The 20,627-nt window shown below is 48.1% G+C and overlaps 1 protein-coding gene across 1 annotated transcript in view; it reads right to left on the bottom strand.

Annotated features, from left to right (window-relative positions):
- PRPS2 (phosphoribosyl pyrophosphate synthetase 2) overlaps positions 1-19,896 on the bottom strand; it is a 36,178-nt gene extending 16,282 nt beyond the window's left edge. Inside the window, exons 1-3 of the mRNA XM_081081127.1 lie at positions 19,714-19,896; positions 8,942-9,125; positions 459-557 (exon numbers count right to left, since the gene is read on the bottom strand). Of these exons, the coding sequence (XP_080937253.1) occupies positions 459-557; positions 8,942-9,046 (204 nt within the window). The 5' untranslated portion in view covers positions 9,047-9,125; positions 19,714-19,896. The remainder of the gene's footprint in view (positions 1-458; positions 558-8,941; positions 9,126-19,713) is intronic.
- Positions 19,897-20,627: the final 731 nt, after the last annotated feature.

Below are 20,627 nucleotides of genomic sequence, written 5' to 3'. Positions count from 1 at the left end.
GAACAGGTGCACCGCAGTGGGGGAGGTTTGTTGCTTAAGTTCCTTCTGATAAGCTACACATACGTCACACTCATTATATCACAGAGCAGGCACCGGACACGTGGGCTGCTTTGCTAGATGAAGGAACTAAGCTATGAAGAGGTTAACAAACACACATTACGGCTCTGCCATTCTAATGATTTCCCCGGAGTTGAGATGGAATTAGAGCATTTACTACCAGGAAGACATTCCCACTCCTCCAGAACGGACTGGAGACACGGGGGTGCTGGAGACAGCCATATCAGCATGAAATTCTATTTCCAATTCAGTACAGATGAGAAGCCAAGAGAGTCGCATAGACAAACTCCAACACGAGTCACGTTACCTCCTTCAGAAATTAGTTACCTTAACAGTTAGGATTTAAGCACTTGCCTTAAGCCCCCAGTGACAACCAAAGGCAAGAAAGAAAATGCCAGAACCTGGATCTGAGAAGCATGCAGGTCCATGGTGATGATGTGGTCTGCGCCAGCGACCGACAGCATATTGGCCACAAGTTTCGCAGAAATCGGAGCACGACTCTGAAACATAAAGACATGGACGTTATAACAGGAAAAGACACGGCTGGCTACCTTCAGACTCTTCCCACAAGGTTTCCATGAGAAAGCTGACAGCCGATTTATAACATGGTAATAAAGAAAATTAACCACAATTTGAAACTATTAAATTATTCCGTTAATAATAATGAAGAAAACTACATGTTATAACAACAAAAAGTATTCATCCCATTCAGTTCACCAAGTATTTACTATTTTCATATACTGTTGTGAAACAATGTGCTTGACACTGGGTATAGAGAGCAAATGTCACCCAGCTGGCATGGCTTTGTGGTTGAAGGTCAACCTGTGAACCAGGAGGCCACGGTTCAATTCCTGTTCAGGGCACAGGCCTGGGTTGTGGGCTCGATACCCTGGGGGGGGGAGGGGAGGGGTGCAGGAGGCAGCGGATTAATGATTCTCATCATTGATGTTTCTCTCTCTCCCTCCCTCTCTGAAATCAATAAAAATATTTTTTAAATGTCAAAGAAGCCAATAACTGAACTGTGCAGTGCGATAGCATAATTTGAATAATTCAAATCGTGACAAGTGTGCAGAACAGGTACCCAGAGAGACAGCATGAAGAACATCAAGTTCAAGGAGGCTGGTTGTCAGAGGCCCTCCGAGGAAGCCGCTTTAAGGCTGACAGAGGCAGGGAGACAGACGCGTGTTCCAGGAAGAGCAGCCTGTGTGACATCACCCAGGCTCACAGATCACATCCAGAAACTGAACGAAGTCCAGTGTGGTCACAGGCAGTGGCCCAGGGGAGTGTAAACGCTGGCCAGCCGGGGAGGCAGGGCTACTCCCTGCACAGCCCTGAAGGCCAAGGCCACCTCCTAAAGAAGTTTCTGTTCTGTCGCTGGGAGCTAATGTTTAATGTTACAAATTAAACAGAAAACAGGCAGATGACAGAACCTCCCAAGATGATTAATAATGCCAACACGTAGAGAAGCAGATGCATTGTGGTTTACGGACTGTGTATCCTTAAAGTGACCCGACTTCTCCAGAGCTTCAGCGGCCACGTCATAAACTATGGACAATCACTCTGTCCACATAAAAAAAATCCAAGAGACTAAACAGACGTGATTAGACCTAGAAAAAAAAGTCCAGCGTTTTGCTGTAAACAATAGTATTCCTATTACCAGCCACAAAAAAGAAAATATAAGCTTACAAGATTTCATTCAAACTGACACACTGTTATATGGCATTTATATTTTAATAAAGCTGAAAAAGACTTCATTCACAAGAGTAAAAAAAAACAAAAAACAATGATCCCTGTTAAACACACACACACACACAGAGTATATTCATGCAAAAACACGCAGACAGGAATTACATCACAATGTTAACAGATAATTTGTATTTTCTCTAATACACCATCCTTTTCTTTAGAAAAAGGAACATTACTTTAAAATAATATAAATATATATACAAATATATACACACACATTTTTTTTACACACAAAGACTTGGAGAATGTGCGCCAAAATATTAATAGGAGATGCTTCTAGATAGTGAGATTATGGGAAAATCTTTTTGCCATTTTTTAACATTTTTCAACGTTTTCAACTAACTACATATTATCATTCCAGTCCTCACTGTTTACTCCCGTTCTGTTCCAGGGTCAGCCTGGCTCTCACTCCTGAGAGCTGGTCCTCCACACACGTGCCTCTGCCACTTGGGGGCCCCCTGCATGTGCCCGCGGCCTGCTCTCCCTCCGGAGGCCACTTCCGTGCTGTCTACACCCGCACACCTGCCACCCCTCCACTCCACCCCATCTCTGCTGAGCCAATCTCTTTCATCTCCAGATCTGGTTCAAATCCCCTGTGAGGCGCTCTGAGGACGCCGGAAAGAAATGATCTGTTCCTTCTAAAGCAGCGGTTCTCAACCTGTGGGTCGCGTCCCCTTTGGGGGTCGAACGATCCTTTCACAGGGGTCGCCTAAGACCATCGGAAAACACATATATAATTACATATTGTTTTTGTGATGAATCACTATGCTTTCATGATGTTCAACTTGTAACCATGAAAATACATCCTGCATATCAGATATTTACATGACGATTCATAACAGTAGCAACATGACAGTGATGAAGTAGCCACGAAAATAATTTTATGGTTGGGGGTCATCACAACATGAGGAACTGTATGAAAGGGTCGCGGCCTTAGGAAGGTTGAGAACCACTGTAAGGGACAGGGCGGCCCTAGCTGGTTTGCCTCAATAGATAGAGCATCGGCCTGCAGACTGAAGGGTCCTGGGTTCGATTCCAGTCAAGGGCATGTACCTTGATTGCAGGCTCAATCCCCAGCCCTGGTCGGGGCGAGTATGGGAGGCAACCAATCCATGTGTCTCTCACATCAATGTTTCTCTCTCGCTGTCTCTCCCCCATCCTTCCACTCTCTCTAAAATAAAATAAAATAAAAAATAAATAAAATTAATCAATATATCCTTTCTAAAAATTTAACAAATAAAGGGACAGGGCACCAGCTATGCATCTGGCCCCCAGCATTTAGGACCGCCTGCTGAAAGATTGCCATGAGAGGATGTCATGTATACAGATGTCAGAGTTCTCTGTCTATGCGGTCCCCAAGGACAAAGAACCGGTTTTGGAGATTTTCACATTACCTACAGCACATAGCTCTGTACCTTGCATACAATATGTTTTTTTAAAAAAATATATATATTTTATTTTTACAGAAAGGAAGGGAGAGGGATAGAGAGTTAGGAACATCGATCAGCTGCCTCCTGCACACCCCCTACTGGGGATGTGCCCACAACCAAGGTACATGCCCTTGACCGGAATCGAACCCGGGACCCTTCAGTCCGCAGGCTGATGCTCTACCCACTGAGCCACACCGGTCAGGGCCGATATGTATTTTTGATAAATACTTCATAGTGGAATCTCTATAACACCACGTTTCCAAGGCTTCCCCATTAGCCTCACTGACTGTGAAAATTATTGCTTAACAAAATCTCGGGATATTTAAAAGGGTCAATTGATCACTGGGACTTCATTATAATAGCTTCTGACCCACAACACTAGTCCATTTGGGGCGCTTCCATTTGGGGTCATTTTTATAAGCGGCCAAAGGACTCCTCCATTCATCTCAGTGGCATCGCGCATTAGTTACTTCTGAGATCCAACCCACGCGACCTCGCTGATGAATTTGGCTCTTGCGCTGCTTTTCATAATCTGGCCTCATACCCAACTAAATCTCGCAGGAAAAACGACTTACACGCGCTGCTTTTCATAATCTGGCCTCATACCCAACTAAATCTCGCAGGAAAAACGACTTACACGTGAACTGATTTTACAGCCAATAAAAAGAAAAATGACTCTGACATTTCAACAGTACAGTCATCAAAAAGAAAATGCTCGCCTACTCTATGAAAAATGGATAAAGGCCAAACATTTTATGGGCCAGCCCAACCATAAGAAAAGACTCCGCGGCTATTCAGATCTTATTCAATGTAGCAGATGCCAACCCGCTAAAAGTATAAATTTGACATCCTTGAAAAATAGACGAGATTGCAGAAATTTGTGTCCGGACAATGGTCCTCAATTCTTTCAGTTAAAAAATAAAAAAGATCCCAGCCAGCATGGCTCAGTGGTTGAGCATCGACCTATGAGCCAGGAGGTCAGGGTTCGATTCCCGGTCAAGGGCACATGCCTGGGTTGCGGGCTCCATCCCCAGTGTGGGGCACACAGGAGGCAGCCGATCCATGATTCTCTCTCATCACTGATGTTTCTCTCTCTCTCCCTCTCCCTTCCTCTCTGAAATCAATAAAAATATATTTAAAAAATAAATAAATAAAAATGCAAAGGCATACCTCAAATGACAGACAAAATTAAGAACTGCCCTTTTGACCAGTTTGGTGAAAGAATGAAAATGTCTCCCTACTTATTGTGACACTAGAGGCCCAATGTACGAAATTCATGCAAGGGGCTCAGCCCTCGGAGACCCAGCTGCCACCACCCTCTGTGGGTGGAGCCCCCCCCCCCCACCCACCATCGATTGCCCCATAGAGGTTGGTGGCCCCAGCTGCCTCCCAGCCCTGGCTGCCTCCCGGCCCCGCCCCCCACCCACTGGTCGTTCTGGAAGGTCGTTCCACTGTCCAGTCTAATTAGCATATTAGCTCTTTATTATATAGGATGAGTCACACTGACCACACAGACATGACAGTAACGGTACCAGAACAACCTGTACGTCTTGGCCAGCTCCAAGGTCAGTCCCAGAGCTGGAGGCCCACAGAAGGGTGGCCGTGTGTCAGGATCCCCCGGGACAGGCGGGGTGGACGCTTGTGTCCTGGTTTAATTATTCATAGGGCTCCCTCCAAGCTCTCAAGTGTCCTGGCTAAGATGATAAATGGTGTAATGATGACGCCATCTCAAAGCTTGAACTGCCTTAGAATGTCCACTTATTAACACACCAGGGACTTCCTCCAACATGCCCCGAAGATATCAGGCCCCAAACCCCAGAACCTGGGGAACCACTACCTTCCTTGGAAAGAGGTTCTTTGCAGATGGGAGGGATGAAGGGGTCTGAGACAGGGCAGTTACCCTGCAGGGCGGGGATGCTGTCACATGGGCCCTTAAAGAGGGAGATGTGGCCCTAACCGGTTTGGCTCAGTGGATAGAGCGTCGGCCTGCGGACTGAAGGCTCCCAGGTTCGATTCTGGTCAGGGGCATGTACCTTGGTTGCGGGCACATCCCCAGTAGGGGGTGTGCAGGAGGCAGCTGATTGATGTTTCTCTCTCATCGATGTTTCTACCTCTCTATCCCTCTCCCTTCCTCTCTGTAAAAAATCAATAAAATATATTTTTTTTAAAAAAGAAAAAAAAAGAGGGAGATGTGATGGAGACAAAGGAGAAGGCCATGTTGCCATGGAAGCCGAGGTGGCAGCTGACGTGGCCTCAAGCCAGAAGCTGCAGCAGGCAAGGACCCTGCCCTGGAGCCACTGGACAGAGCGCTGCCCCACCTTGATTTTCCACTTCTGCCCTCGGGAGTGGGAGAGAACATACTTCTGGGGTTTTTGTTTGTGTTTTTTGTTTTTTAAAAATATATTTTTCTTGATTTCAGAGAGGAAGTGAGAGGGAGAGGAAGAGAGAAAAAAATTAATGATGAGAATCATGAATCAGCTGCCTCCTGCACGCCCCCTACCGGGGATCGAGCCCACAACCCGGGCATGTGCCCAAACTGGGAATCGAACCTTCACCTCCTGGCTCATAGGTCGACGCTCAACCACTGAGCCACACTGGCCAGGCTATACTTGTTTCAGTCCACCCAGTTTGAGGCAATTGACAATGGCCGCAACAGGCAATTCGTACAGCCCTCCGTGATGCCTTCTTTTCTACTAGTTTCTCTAACACAGTGGTTCTCAACCTTCCTAATGCCGCGACCCTTTAATACAGTTCCTCATGTTGTGGTGACCCCCAACCATAAAATTATTTTCGTTGCTACTTCATAACTGTAATGTTGCTACTGTTATAATTATAATGTAAATATCTGACATGCAGGATGGATTTTCACTGTTACAAATTGAAAAAAATTAAAGCATAGTGATTCATCACAAAAACAATATGTAATTATAGATGCGTTTTCTGATGGTCTTAGGTGACCCCTGTGAAAGGATCGTTCTACCCCCAAAGGGGTCACGACCCACAGGTTGAGAACCGCTGCTCTAACAGGAAACACAAGTACAGCACAGCAATGAAGAAAGGGTGAAGGGGAGGGAAAAAAAATGGGTAAAATGGCTGCAAACAGCAAACCCATGTTCATGCCTCACAATGAGGGACAAAGGAGAAGGCGCCAGTCAGACGCGGTTCCCTAGAACAAACTCACTAGGGTTTACAGGATTCTGTGGGACTCTTTTTCTTTTCAAAAATATATTTGTAATGATTTCAGAGAGGAAGGGAGAGGGAGAGAGATGGAAACATCCATGATGAAAGAGAATCATGGATTGGCTGCCTCCTGCACGCCCCCTACTGGGGATCGAGCCTGCAACCCAGATGTGTGCCCTGACTGGGAATCGAACCGGTGACCTCTTGGTTCATAGGTTGATGCTCAACCCCTGAGCCACGCCGGCCTGTGGGCTCCTCTTGTCAGCATAGCGCAAGGGCTGCTGCTGGCCATGACAAGCCAGAGGCCAGGAGCGCATCCCAGCCCCTGAGGCAGGAGACCAGGCGATGTCCGCTTCTCTGTACAACAAAGACTGCATTATGAATGCGCATAAGAAACGAGGCTTGAAAGTGGGACCTGGGAAACAGTGGCAAATACTTGCAAACCGAAGGATGTGGGAGTCGCAATATTTTCATCAGTGAAACGTTTGGTTACAAATCGGTGGGAAAGGGGCTGCGATGATAAAAGGAATCACTGAAGAAGATACAATTATCAAATATGTTAGCCCCAAGTTCAAAAGCTACTAGAGGTGAAAGGAGGACCAGACTACAAATTACAGAATAAGTTCACTAAGCCTCTTGCCACAGGGGAGACTAGTAGCAGAATATTAGTTCTGTTATGACACTGGCAAGGATGTGGTGCTAGACCAGGGGTGGGCAAACTTTTTGACTCGAGGGCCACAATGGGTTCTTAAACTGGACCGGAGGGCCGGAACAAAAGCATGGATGGAGTGTTTGTGTGAACTAATATAAATTCAAAGTAAACATCATTACATAAAAGAGTACGGTCTTTTTTTTTTAGTTTTATTCATTTCAAACGGGCCGGATCCGGCCCGCGGGCTGTAGTTTGCCCACGGCTGTTAAACCATCCCGTGGGAGCACAGACGGGAGGAGGAGCTAAAGCAACAGACTACACTGATGGGACAGAACTAACAGACAAATTCAGCAACTGAAAATGCACATAAAACTTGCAAATCAAGTCTAGAAGAGCCCTAGCACGCTTGGCTCAGCGGACAGAGCATTGGCCTGCGCACTGAAGGGTCCCAGGTTCAATTCCCTGTCAGGGCACATGCCCGGCTTGCAGGCTCGATCCCCAGTAGGGGGCATGCATGAGACAGCCAATCAAGATTCATCATTGATGTTTCTATCTCTCTCTCTCTCCTCCTTTCATCTCTGAAATCAATAAAAATATATATTTTTTAAAAGTCTAGAATAAAAGAAGCTCCATAGCCCAGCCCGTGTGGCTCCGTGGCTGAGCATCAACCTATGAACCAGAAGGTCACGGTTCAATTCCCGGTCAGGGCACATGCCCAGGTTTCAGGCTTGATCCCCAGTGTGGGGCGTGCAGGAGGCAGCCTATCGATGTTGATGCTTCTCTTTCATCGATGTTTCTCTCTCTCTCTCCCTCTCCCTTCCTCTCTGAAATCAATAAAAAAATTTTTTTTAAAAAAAAGAAGCTCCATAAATAATAAGTGGGAGGTCATACGCTTCATAGCAGCATATGAGGCCTAAGGTCCTGGTTGCCCTGAGCTGAAGCTACTTACGATGTGACAGGCACACACACAACCAATGGATGCTCTAATCTGCGGGTCCGCAACTATGGCCCGCGGGCCACCCGCCACTTGTTTTGGTATTGTTTGTGAGCTAATCGTGGTTTTTACAGGACTAAATAGCTGGGAAAAAATCAGAAGAACATTTCATGGCATGTGACAGTTACATGAAATTCCCATTTCAGGGCCCATAAGTACGTTTTATTGGAATCCAGCCACGCCAATCATTTCTTATTGTCTGTCATTGCCTGATATGTAACCAGAGTAAGTAGTTACCACAGAGACCATGCAGCCTTCACAACAGCCGTCCGTGGGAGTGAATCAAAAGTAGGCCTATTTAAAAAAATAAAAAAGTATGCCTATTTTTTGTCAGATGAGCAAAATATATGTTTTTTGGGGTGCCGCTGCATTTTAGTAATCAGTTTATGTGTGCTGTTGAGACGAAAGAGGTTGAAAATCACTGCTATTGGCCTGTAATGGTATTTTAATACCTGCAAAAATATGCCTTATCTGTTTCCCTATCTGTAACTATTAACACAATGGCTGGGTCAAAGACAAACTTTGCCAAAGCCAAGGTGAAAAAGCATGTTTACTCGATCACTAAAATAGAAGGCAAACATGTTCTAGATATTCTAAGCCAGTGGTTCTCAGCCTTCTGGCCCTTTAAATACAGTTCCTCATGTGGTGACCCAACCATAAAATGATTTTCGTTGCTACTTCATGACTGTCATGTTGCTACTGTGATGAATCGTCATGTAAATATCTGATCTGCAGGATGGTCTTAGGCGGCCCCTGTGAGAGGGTTGTTTGACCGCCAAAGGGTCGCGACCCACAGGTTGAGAACCAATGTGAGAAGGAAAAAAAAAAAAATGTCAGCGTTAACCCAGAGCGGGTTCCCCCGATGGGGCGCAGCTCTCATACCCGGTCCTTCTTATCCTGGCGGGCGTAGGGGAAGCACGGGATCACGGCGGTCACGCGGGACGACGACGCGATCTTGCAGGCATTGATCATGATGAGGAGCTCCATCAGGTTGTCATTGATCTCCCCGCAGCCGCTCTGGATGATGTACACATCCTCCCCTCTCACGCTTTCACCGATCTCCACGCTAGGAGAAAAATGCCGTCTGTCAATACTCACGCGTATTTGCCCTAGCCCAGTGGTTCTCAACCTTCTGGCCCTTTAAATACAGTTCCTCATGTTGTGACCCAACCATAAAATTATTTTCGTTGCTGCTTCATCACTGTCATGTTGCTACTGTGATGAATCGTCATGGAAATATCTGATCTGCAGGATGGTCTTAGGCGACCCCTGTGAAAGGGTCGTTCGACTGCCAAAGGGGTCGCGACCCACAGGTTGAGAACCGCTGCCCTAGCCGGGTTTGCTCAGTGGATAGAGCGTCAGCCTGCAGATAGAAGGGTCCCAGGTTCGGTTCCAGTCCAGGGCACATGCCTGGGTTGCGGGCTGAATGCCCAGTAGGGAGCACACAGGAGGCAGCGATCTATGATTCTCTCTCATCATTGATGTTTCTATCTCTTTCTCCCTCTCCCTTCCTCTCTGAAATCAATAGAAATATACACTGAGTGGCCAGATTATTATGATTGGCCAGATTATTATGACCACCCCATCAGTACTTCATTGACACTTCCAAAAATACTGAATATTGAAAACTCCCTAAGCAAATACTCTCAAGGTTTTATTATTATTATTATTAGCATAACTAATTCACTTCATTGTACTGATGGGGTGGTCATAATAATCTGGCCACTCAGTATATATGTGTGTGTGTGTGTGTGTGTGTGTGTGTGTGTATACACACATATATATAAATTCTAAAGCATATTTGATGACTGGCCAGGACTACAGACAGTTGTTCTCACAGCTAAGATTTATCGCAGCGAGAGGACACAGAGCACAGTGAGCCAAGGGGAAAGGCCCACGGGCGGATCCCGTGCCAGCTTCCAAGAGTTGTCCCCAGGGGATCAGTCAGGTCGCGCTCAATTCCCCCAGCAATGAGCTGTGACAAGGCGTGTGAGGTGCTGGCTGTCTACCAAGGAAGCTCATTAGAGACTCAGTGCCTGGGGGGGTTAGTTGGGAGGGGGCTGGTGACGTAGTTACCTTCTGCCTGGCACATACCAGCCACGCAGGCACCGAGCATCAAGCACGCTGTTCACAGTGAGGCCCTCCCATGAGGGAGTGGAGGGACCCTGGCTAAAGCGAAGTTCCCAGCGGCCACCTTGCAAACAGGCGGTTTTCCTATATGAGGGGAATCTTACATGCTCCTTAGAAATTTGTCTCAGTCTTGCTATGTTAACTCTTTTCTGCTAAATATTATATTTAATTATTTATGTTTATTAAAGTTACATGTGCATGTTGCTTTAAAAATTCAGATCATTCTGTAAGCCTTATAACAAACAGCCCAGAGGCAACCATTTTCAACTTTTTTTTTTAAATCTGTTTTTATTGATTTCAGAGAGGAAGGGAGAGAGAGAGAGAAACATCAATGATGAGAGAGAATCATGGATCGGCTGCCTCCTCCATGCCCCTCACTGGGAATCGAGCCCACAACCCAAGCACGTGCCCTTGACCGGAATCAAACCCAGGACCCTTCAGTCCGCAGGCCGACACGCTATCCCCTGAGCCAAACCGGCTAGGGCCAATTTCAACTCTTAACATGGTTTTCTGATATTTATCTTCGAGCCTCTAGCTAATGTTTGTACGGGTTCATCTTGATTTCTTATCTAGACATCACGTGTTGACTCTTCGCTATGAAGATGAGGACTTAACTCTATTTCCTCCCTGTCCCATCACCCGCTTCGTATGCAACCTCCCGGCCTCCTCCGGCCTTCAACCCAATATCGATCAACATTCTAACCAAATATGAGTGCCCCATGCACCTGTGTAAAGGCTGCTCAGAACTGAGCCCGTTTTGTCAACGTGAAGCAAAGTTTATAGTATTTCCCTTTTATGCACCATTCTTTGGGGTTTGTTTGCCCTGGAGGAAATGATCCTATCTTTTCATCTGCTAAGAGTTCTAAACACTCAATACAAATTCCAGTCTAAACACTTGGCTAACAACCTAAATCCCACGAGGTCAGAGACCTCGAGGGCAGGATCCACTTCATCTTCCTGCCTCGCCTCACCCAGGCCTGTCTGACCTGGGTCCTTCCGGCCAGTGCCCAGCTGCCCCCCGGGGATTCCCTCCACCCCCGGCCAACCCGTTTCCCACTGCTGGACACTTTCTTGGTGTACTTCCTTGTTTTGCTGACCGGCACCCTCCCGGTCAGCAAAAATATATTTTAATAAAATATATTAAAAATATATATATTTTTAAAAATATATTTTATTGATTTCAGAGATGAAGGGAGAGGGAAAGAGAGAGAGAAACATCAATGATGAGAATCACTGATTGGCTGCCTCCTGCACGCCCCACACCGGGGATGGAGCCTGCAGCCCGCAACCCAGGCATGTGCCCTGCCTGGCAACCGAACCATGACCTCCTGGTTCATAGACTGACGCTCAACCACTGAGCCACACCGGCCGGGCTCCTCCAGTAGCTCCCTGAGTAAACAGAAGCTTTGCACGTCTCTAAGAACTGCATGTTGGGAAATGTCTGTGTTTTGGGTGCTGAGTTCTGAGTGTTCAACCTGAGAGGCAGCCTGGCACGTGCCTTCCATGGGAAGGAAAGCAATCGATGCTGTGTGCTCAGGCGGGTCCTTCGCAGAACCTGGGAGAACCTGGGACCACCAGCGCTGCTACAATGTTGGTTTTCCAAAGGCAAAATCTGTCCCAGGGACTGATGTATCAGAAACAATTGGAGCGCAACATGAATTTTGCATTTGCTTTGCCACCGCCTCTCATCCTGAACTGAGCAAGCAGAAGACCTCACCCAGCTACACAGATGCTGAGAAATGCTCCCAATACACCCACCTCGTGACAGCAGCCACCCGCACCCACACCTGCCATGGCAACTTCCCCCACCAGTTCAGATCGCCCTCCTTCCTACTCCTCACCACTCAAGCTGCAACCCTTCCCAGACCTATTTCGTCAAGCGGCTGCAGGTCTTTTTCAACAGAAAGCGTCACATTTACTATAGTATTTATGCTTTTTAAAAAATATATATTTTAATTGATGTCATAGAGGAAGGGAGAGGGAGAGAGAGATAGAAACATCAGGGATGAGAGAGAATCATGGATCGGCTGCCTCCTGCACACCCCCTACTGGGGATCGAGCCCGCAACCTGGGCATGTGCCCTGACCCGGAATCGAACCAAGACCTCCTGGTTCATGGGTCAATGCTCAACCACTGAGCCATGCCGCCAGGGCTATTTATGCATTTTTTTCAACAAGTGATTTTGGGGAGACTATCTAGTTAAGACTACCTGAATAACAGAAGCTTCTACCCAATGTCAAGAAGATCAGAAGACAAAAAAAAATAAGTTTTCCAAGTTGACATGATCCGCAAATGAGTTTGGGAAATAGTGGGTCATATTCTCGCATGTGCTCCGCTATGAATGCAGACAGTGCCAACCTCAGGGTGAGACAGACAGACGAATTCCATGTGCCCTCCGATCTCAGGCACAAAGGAGCTCAGTGGAATTCCTTGTGGAACTCACACCAACTGTGGGAAAAAGTCAATTTGGAAGTCACATTATTACATAGCTCATGGGCCAACAATCTAGCCCATGGGCTGAGAATGAAGGGGTAGGCAGAGCAATGGCCCCTAAAGACATCTTTCTCAACAAACGACAAGTGCTGGCGAGGATGTGGAGAAAAAGGAACCCTCGTGCACTGCTGGTGGGAATGCAGACTGGTGCAGCCACTGTGGAGAACAGTATGGAGTTTCCTCCAAAAACTAAAAATGGAACTCCCATTGGACCCAGTGATCCCACTTCTAGGAATATATCCCAAGAAACTAGAAACACCAATCAGAAAGGATCTATGCACCCCTATGTTCATAGCAGCACAATTTACAATAGCTAAGATTTGGAAACAGCCTAAGTGCCCATCAGCAGATGAGTGGATTAAAAACTGTGGTACATCTACACCAGGGGTCCTCAAACTACAGCCCGCGGGCCACATGCAAATACAAATATTATATTTGTTCCCGTTTTGTTTTTTTACTTCAAAATAAGATATGTGCAGTGTGCATAGGAATTTGTTCATAGTTTTTTTTAAACTATAGTCTGGCCCTCCAACGGTCTGAGGGACAGTGAACTGGCCCCCTGTTTAAAAAGTTTGAGGACCCCTGATCTACACAATGGAATACTACGCTGCGGTAAACAAGAAGGAACTCTTGCCTTTTACAACGGCATGGATGGAACTGGAGAGCATTATGCTAAGTGAAATAAGCCAGTCAGAGAAAGATAAATATCACATGATCTCACTCATTTGTGGAATATAATGAACATAACCTGATGAACAAAAACAGATCCAGAGACAGAGAAACATCGATCAGACCATCAAACCTCAGAGGGAAGGCAGGGGAGGGTGGGGCTAAGGGGCAGAGATCAACCAAAGGACTTGTATGCAAGCATATAAACCCAACCAATGGACACAGACAACAGGGGGGTGAGGGCATGAGTGGGGGGATGGGGGTAACATGGGGATAAGGACACATATGTAATAACTTAATCAAAATTTTTAAAAAAGACATCTTTCTCCTACTACCCTGGACCTGTGTATCCATAAGTTTAAAAGGCACGCAGAAACCGGTTTGGCTCAGTGGATAGAGCGTCAGCCTGCGGACTGAAAGGTCCCAGGTTCGATTCCGGTCAAGGGCATGTACCTGGATTGCGGGTACATCCCCAGTAGGAGATGTGCAGGAGTCAGCTGATCGATGTTTCTCTCTCATCGATGTTTCTAACTCTCTATCTCTCTCCCTTCCTCTCTGTAAAAAACCAACTCTCTCTCTCTCTATATATATATATATAAAGGCAATGGGGCGCCCTAACCCATTTGGCTCAGTGGATAGAGCATCAGCCTGCGGACTCAAGGGTCCCAGGTTCAATTCCGGTCAAGGGCATGTACCTTGATTATGGGCACAGCCCCAGTAGGGAGTGTGCAGGCGGCAGCTGATCCATGTTTCTCTCTCATTGATGTTTCTAACTCTCTATCCCTCTCCCTTCCTCTCTGTAAAAAAATCAATAAAACATATTTAAATCCTTGTAAAAAACAATAAAAGAAAAAGGCAACGGGGCACCAGGGTAGCAGATGGAATTAAGGTACTAATCAGCTGACCTAAAATAGGGAGCCTGTTCTGGATTGTCCTAGGTGACCAATACAATCACAAGGGCCCATGTAAGTTGTGAAACCATCAAAATCCTGGAAGAAACCAGAGGCAGCAAAATCTCAGACGTCTCTCATAGCAACGTGTTTACAGACACATCTCCTGGGGTAAGGAAACCAAGGAGAAAATGAACAAATGGGGCCACCGCAAAATAAAAAGCTTCCGCAGCCCTGACCGGTGTGGCTCAGTGGATAGAGCGTCCGCCTGCGGACTGAAGGGTCCCAGGTTCCAATCCGCTCAAGGGCATGTACCTTGGTTGTGGGCACATCCCCAGTAGGGGGTGTGCAGGAGGCGGCTGATCGATGTTTCTAACTCTCTTATCCCTCTCCCTTCCTCTCTATAAAAAATTAATATATATATACACTGAGTGGCCAGATTATTATGACCACCCCATCAGTACTTCATTGACACTTCCAAAAATACTGAATATTGAAAACTCCCTAAGCAAATACTCTCCAGGTTTTATTATTATTATTATTTGCATAACTAATTCACTTCATTGTACTGATGGGGTGGTCATAGTAATCTGGCCGGTCATAATAATCTGGCACTCAGTATATATATATATATATATATATATATAAGCTTCTGCACCGCAAAAGAGACCATAAACAAAACGAAAAGGGAGCCCACTGCACGGGAGAACATGTTTGGCGATGAGACATCTGATGAGGGGCTCAGATCAAAGAACGATGTGAAGACGGAAGTGAGGTCAGAAAGAGACTCCGTTGCTGCCTTTGAAGATGGAAGAAGCGGTGGAGAGCGAGGAACGCGGGCAGCCTCGAAAGGCTGGGCTCGCCCCTCTAGCCGCCAGGAGGAATGAAGTGAGCCATGATGGACTCCTCGCCCACAGATCCGGCTGACACTACAGAGACGACAGGGGCCTGCGGAGCCTAAAATAGTCACTATCTGGGCCCTGCCAGAAAGAGTTTGCCAATTCCTGGTGTGATACCCGCTTATCCCCGAGTTTCAGCCTCTCTGGCCTATTTTTCCTCGGGAACCTCAATCCCCATATGACTAGTTCAGGAGAGGCCAGAAAATGCGATTGCCATGGCAACTTTTTTTCTAAAGCTATCCCTGCGTCTACTCATAAAGATGATCACGACTGAGCTTTATTCTAGGACTTTTTTTAAAAAGTTTTTTTTATTGATTTATTTAGAGAGAGGGAGAGAAAGAGAAACATCGTTGTGAGAGCGAAACATCTATCGGCTGCCTCCTGCACCCGGGCATGTGCCCTGAGACCAGGAATCGAACCGGCAACCTTTCAGTGCGTTTCAGTGCAAGGGGCGATGCCTAACCAATTGAGCCGCACTGGCCAGGGCTACTCTAGGACTTTTAAGAACTGTGAGCAGAAGGCAGCATCCATTTGCTCTTCAGATAGAGCAGCCGTGGGCAAACTACGGCCCGCGGGCGGGCGGATCCGGCCCGTTTGAAATGAATAAAACTTAAAAAAAAAAAAAAAAGACCATACCCTTTTATGTAATGATGTTTACTTTGAATTTATATTAGTTCACACAAACACTCCATCCATGCTTTTGTTCCGGCCCTCCGGTCCAGTTTAAGAACCCATTGTGGCCCTCGAGTCAAAAAGTTTCCCCACCCCTGAGATAGAGGATCTTTACTGATCAGGAAATAAGAAGTCAAGGATGAATGGATGTGGAAGTTAAAAGGTGGCCTCAGGCCCTTTAACACTTTTCCCATCAAGAAGATTCCCCCTGGATGTGGGAGGGCTCTGCTTGGCAAGAGAATGAGACGGAGATGATGATGCCCAGGCCTTCAGCGACTGGCAGCTCCCGGATCCTGGAATATTCATGCTGGGCACTGCTCCCATGCCAGCAGGAAGCTCAAGCAGCCCTGTGGACAGGTACTGAGCTTCCCAACCAAGCTCCCAGGCAGAAGCAAGTGCTCACCCACCAGCCCTGGGAGTGAGCCATCTTGGCCGTGGCTCTCCAGCCCCAGGTGACTGTCCCAGATACACCACCTGGGGCAGAAACAAGCCTTCCTTGCTGCACCCTGCCCGAATTGCAGACATGAGTCAAGTAAACCATTATTGCTTTAAGCCACGAAGTCCTGGGGGGGTTTGTTACATGACAAGAGACAGCCAGAACTTTGGGTCATACAACAGTTAAGGATTCTGTGGGCAGGTTAACTACCAGGATAACATGCTACAACAGCTGTTCAGACACATCATCAGTGCTAGGATGACATCCGGGACAGAATCTCCCTCTATGTGAATGACTTAGAGATGACAAGGTAAAATCAGGAGGCTCTGTGTCCCATTCAGTGGTGTTTGAAAAATGGGGACTGGGCCCTAGCCGGTTTGGCTCAGCGGATAGAGCGTCGGCCTGCGGACTGTAGGGTCCTGGGTTCGATTCTGGTCAAGGGCACATGCCCGGGTTGTGGGCTTGATCCCCAGTGGGGGAGTGCAAGAGGCAGCTGATCAATGATTCTCTCTCATCACTGATGTTTTTTTTCTCTCTCTCCCTTCCTCTCTGAAATCAATAAAAATATAAGAAAAGTAAAAAAAGAAAAGAAAAATGGGGAATGGGAACAGTGATGACCGAGAGACAGCGAGCAGCAGGCGTTCTGGGCCTGGCTCAGTACGAGATTGAGGAAGGGGCCCCGTAGAGGAAATGAATCAGTTCTCTCTTCCTGTTGCTCTTGCATCTGGTCTTAGGGGCCCACAGTGGAAACTGGATCACTAGCACAGTGCCTGGTCGGAGAGGAACTGTGGTGGACATCAACCTCTCGACCTACACAGTTCATGGAGAGAAAAGTCAAGACCTTAACCTTTAGAGTCTAGAACAGGGGTGGGCAAACTTTTTGACTCGAGGGCCACAATGGGTTCTTAGACTGGAGTGGAGGGCCGGAACAAAAGCATGGATGGAGTGTTTGTGTGAACTAATATAAATTCAAAGTAAACATCATTACATAAAAGGGTACGGTCTTTTTTTTCAATAGTTTTATTCATTTCAAATGGGCCGGATCCGGCCCGCGGGCCAGTTTGCCCACGGCTGGTCTAGAATGTAACTATAGAAGCAATTCCAAGACTTCGTGTAGAGTGGTTCAGGAGACCTCATGACTTCTAATTATCAAGGGGTAGTTATAAACCACTCAGAAGCAAATAACATTGAGTCCGCTTGAATACATCGATGTCTGAGGAAGTTTCACCCACAGAAGTCCAGTCCTGACTTCACCATGGACTTCAGATCTAGATTAACCACTTTCTTTAGCAGCAGAGCATTGGGCTGCACTAACATAACACGTAAGAAGGAACACATTGCCTTTGGTTGATCTCTTATCCCCTCCCCTGCCTTCCCTCTGAGGTTTGACTGTTTGTTCGATGCTTCTCTGTCTCTATTTTTTTTTTAATTTTTTTATTGATTAAGTTATTACATATGTGTCCTTATCCCCACATTACTCCTCATCCTCCCCACTCATGCCCTCGCCCCCCCTGGTGTCTGTGTCCATTGGTTAGGCCTATATGCTTGCATACAAGTCCTTTGGTTGATCTCTCCCCCTTACCCCCACCCTCCCCTACCTTCCCTCTGAGGTTTGATGGTCTGATCGATGCTTCCCTGTCTCTGGATCTGTTTTTGTTCATCAGTTTATGTTGTTCATTATATTCCACAAATGAGTGAGATCATGTGATATTTCTGGCTCTATTTTTGTTCATCAGTTTATGTTGTTCATTCCACAAATGAGTGAGATCATGTGATATTTATCTTTCTCCGACTGGCTTATTTCCCTTAGCATAATGCTCTCCAGGTCCCTCCATGCTGTTGCGAATGATAAGAGTGCCTTCTTTTTTTACAGCAGCGTAGTGTTTCAAAGTGCACGTCACCCAGAAATTTCTCCTTTACTTATATGACAACACTTCCTGAACAAAAACCATGAACCCATTCTTCTCCTGTTCTAAGGCTACTGAAACTTAAATAGGACTGGCAAAACATTGCAGCATTCAAACCTAGCTATACTTACCTTTCCCCGAGTTCCTGATATCTTCCTGGTCCTCTTTATTGAATTCTGCAAAGACATGCCCAGCCAGTGTGGCTAAGTGGTTGAGCGTTCAGTTCCACATCAGGGCACATACCCAGGTTGCCCGATCCCCAGTGTGGGGCGTGCAGGAGGCAGCCGATCAATGATTCTCTCTCATCATTGATGTTTCTCTCTCTCCCTCTCTGAAATCCATAAAAAATGTGTTTTTTAAACATTCTGCAAAGACAAATTCTTTAGCCAAAGGGCTCCCAGCATTAATACCACCTGCTACTCAGTCACAAATGTTTTGTCACTGATCAGCAGGGCTGCGTCATGCCCAACAGGAAGCAGGGACTCACCTCTTGGGAAAAGCTGGGACTCACCACCTTCCCCACATGCATTCATGTCACACCTCAGAATCTAAGGAATGTTTTGCCTAACGCAAGATCATCAAGATCGTCCCCCATGTTCTCATCTAGAAATGATTAGCTCTGGGTTTTACATTTAGGTCTATGACCTATTTCAAGTTAATTTTTGAAACAGCGGGAAGTAGGAATAGAGGGGATTTTTTGTTTTGTTTTGTTTTGCGCAGCTGGCACTAACGGTACCAGCGCTTGTTGAAAATGTTGAAGTGGGTCTTGGCCAAAGATAAGAAATAGACACCGTGTGCAGCGCTAGACATTTAAAGGGAGAGCGAGGAAATGAGACCAACCTGAAACTGATCAGAGAGCTTGGAGGACTCAGGCAGGTGGGAAAGGAGCCCCGGGCCCGGCGCCTGAGGTAGGGGCTCCCGCCTGCCCTCGCGGCCCGGAGGCCAGCGCTCCTGGTGGCCCCGCGACATGGGTGGCGCTTACACTCCAGCCACGGCCTGGTGGCTGGACACAGCGGAGTCTCAGAACCGCGAAGGAGCTGCAAGTCCATCATCTCGGAGGCAGAAAAATTAGAGGAAGCGCAGGGCAACCCAGCACGTGCGCCCCCAGCGTTCCCACGCTTTTGAAAACCTTGGCACAACCACACCTGCTGGTTCACCCAAAGGTTTGCGCCCGGGAGAGTCACCCGGTAGCTTTCGCCACGCTGCTCCCGGGCCCGTGGGCTCCGACCTTCCGGGGCAGGGCGGGGAAGCGGCCTCTGAAATCGCCGCAGGTGAATCGAGCGCGCGGCCCGGGGATAGGGGGGGTTGGAGGGGGAGGGGGACGTGGAAGGCCCCTTCCCGAGCACGCGGGGTTCGGGATCAGCCCGGCAGGGCCACGCACGCCGGGCGAGCACAGCCAGGGCGGCCCTCCCCGCGTGCCCCGCACCCGCGCGGTTCCTGCCGGCGGTGCCCACCGCGCCCCGAGACGCTGCGACCGCCCCCGGGTCGCCCTTCCGGGCCGGGGCCGCCCTCGGCTTTCCGGGGCGCCGCGGCGGTGGCGCGGAGGCCGCGTCGTGACCGGCCCGCCCCGGAAGGGGGAGCGCCCTCCCCGGCCCCGCGCGTCCCCACCTGGTCTCCTAGCTGCCGCTGAACAGCACGATGTTGGTCATCTTGGGGCTCGACGCGGGGCGCAGCGGAGACGGACGCGGCGGGGGCACCGGAGCCTGCGGCGGAGCGGAGCGGGAAAGCGCGCAGCCTGGCCACGGATGAGCCGGCAGGGTAGCTGCGGGGGGCGGAGCGACGGGAGGCGGAGCTGGAGGGGGCGGAGCCTGGTGGGCGGGGAAAGCTCAGGGGCCGGACCCGGTTGGTGGAGCGGGGGTGGTGGGGAGGAGCAACGTGGGAAGGGGAGGAGCCAGGCAGTTGGCAGAGCGGGAGCGGGGGTGGAGGGGAAGCGGGAGGGGGCTGGGAGGCAGGGGCTACCAGCCGTGGGCGAACTATGGCCTGGGGCCGGATCCGGCCCGTTTGAAATGAATAAAACTAAAAAAAAAAAAGACCGTACCCTTTTATGTAATGATGTTTACTTTGAATTTATATTAGTTCACACAAACACTCCATCCATGCTTTTGTTCCGGCCCTCCGGTCCAGTTTAAGAACCTATTGTGGCCCTCGAGTCAAAAAGTTTGCCCACCCCTGGCTGACCCCTGGCCCAGGGCGGCAGCTCCGAAGCTCTGGCTGGTCCTGAAGCATCGAGGAGAGCCCCAGACCACAAATATTTTTTAAAAATATATTTGTATTGATTCAGAGAGGAAGGGAGATGAGAGAGAATCATGGATCGGCTCCCTCCTGCAGGCCCCCCAGTGGGGATGGAGCCCACAACCTGAGCATGGGCCCTTGACCAGAATCGAACCTGGGACCCTTCAGTCCACAGGCCGACACTCTATCCACTGAGCCAAACCAGTCAGGGCACAGACCACAAATCTTGACTATGGGGCC

This window comes from Myotis nattereri (assembly GCF_964212035.1).
Source record: "Myotis nattereri genome assembly, chromosome: X".
NCBI lineage: Eukaryota > Metazoa > Chordata > Mammalia > Chiroptera > Vespertilionidae > Myotis > Myotis nattereri.
Note: the sequence above shows the minus strand (reverse complement) of the source record. Positions and strands in the feature narration are given on the sequence as shown.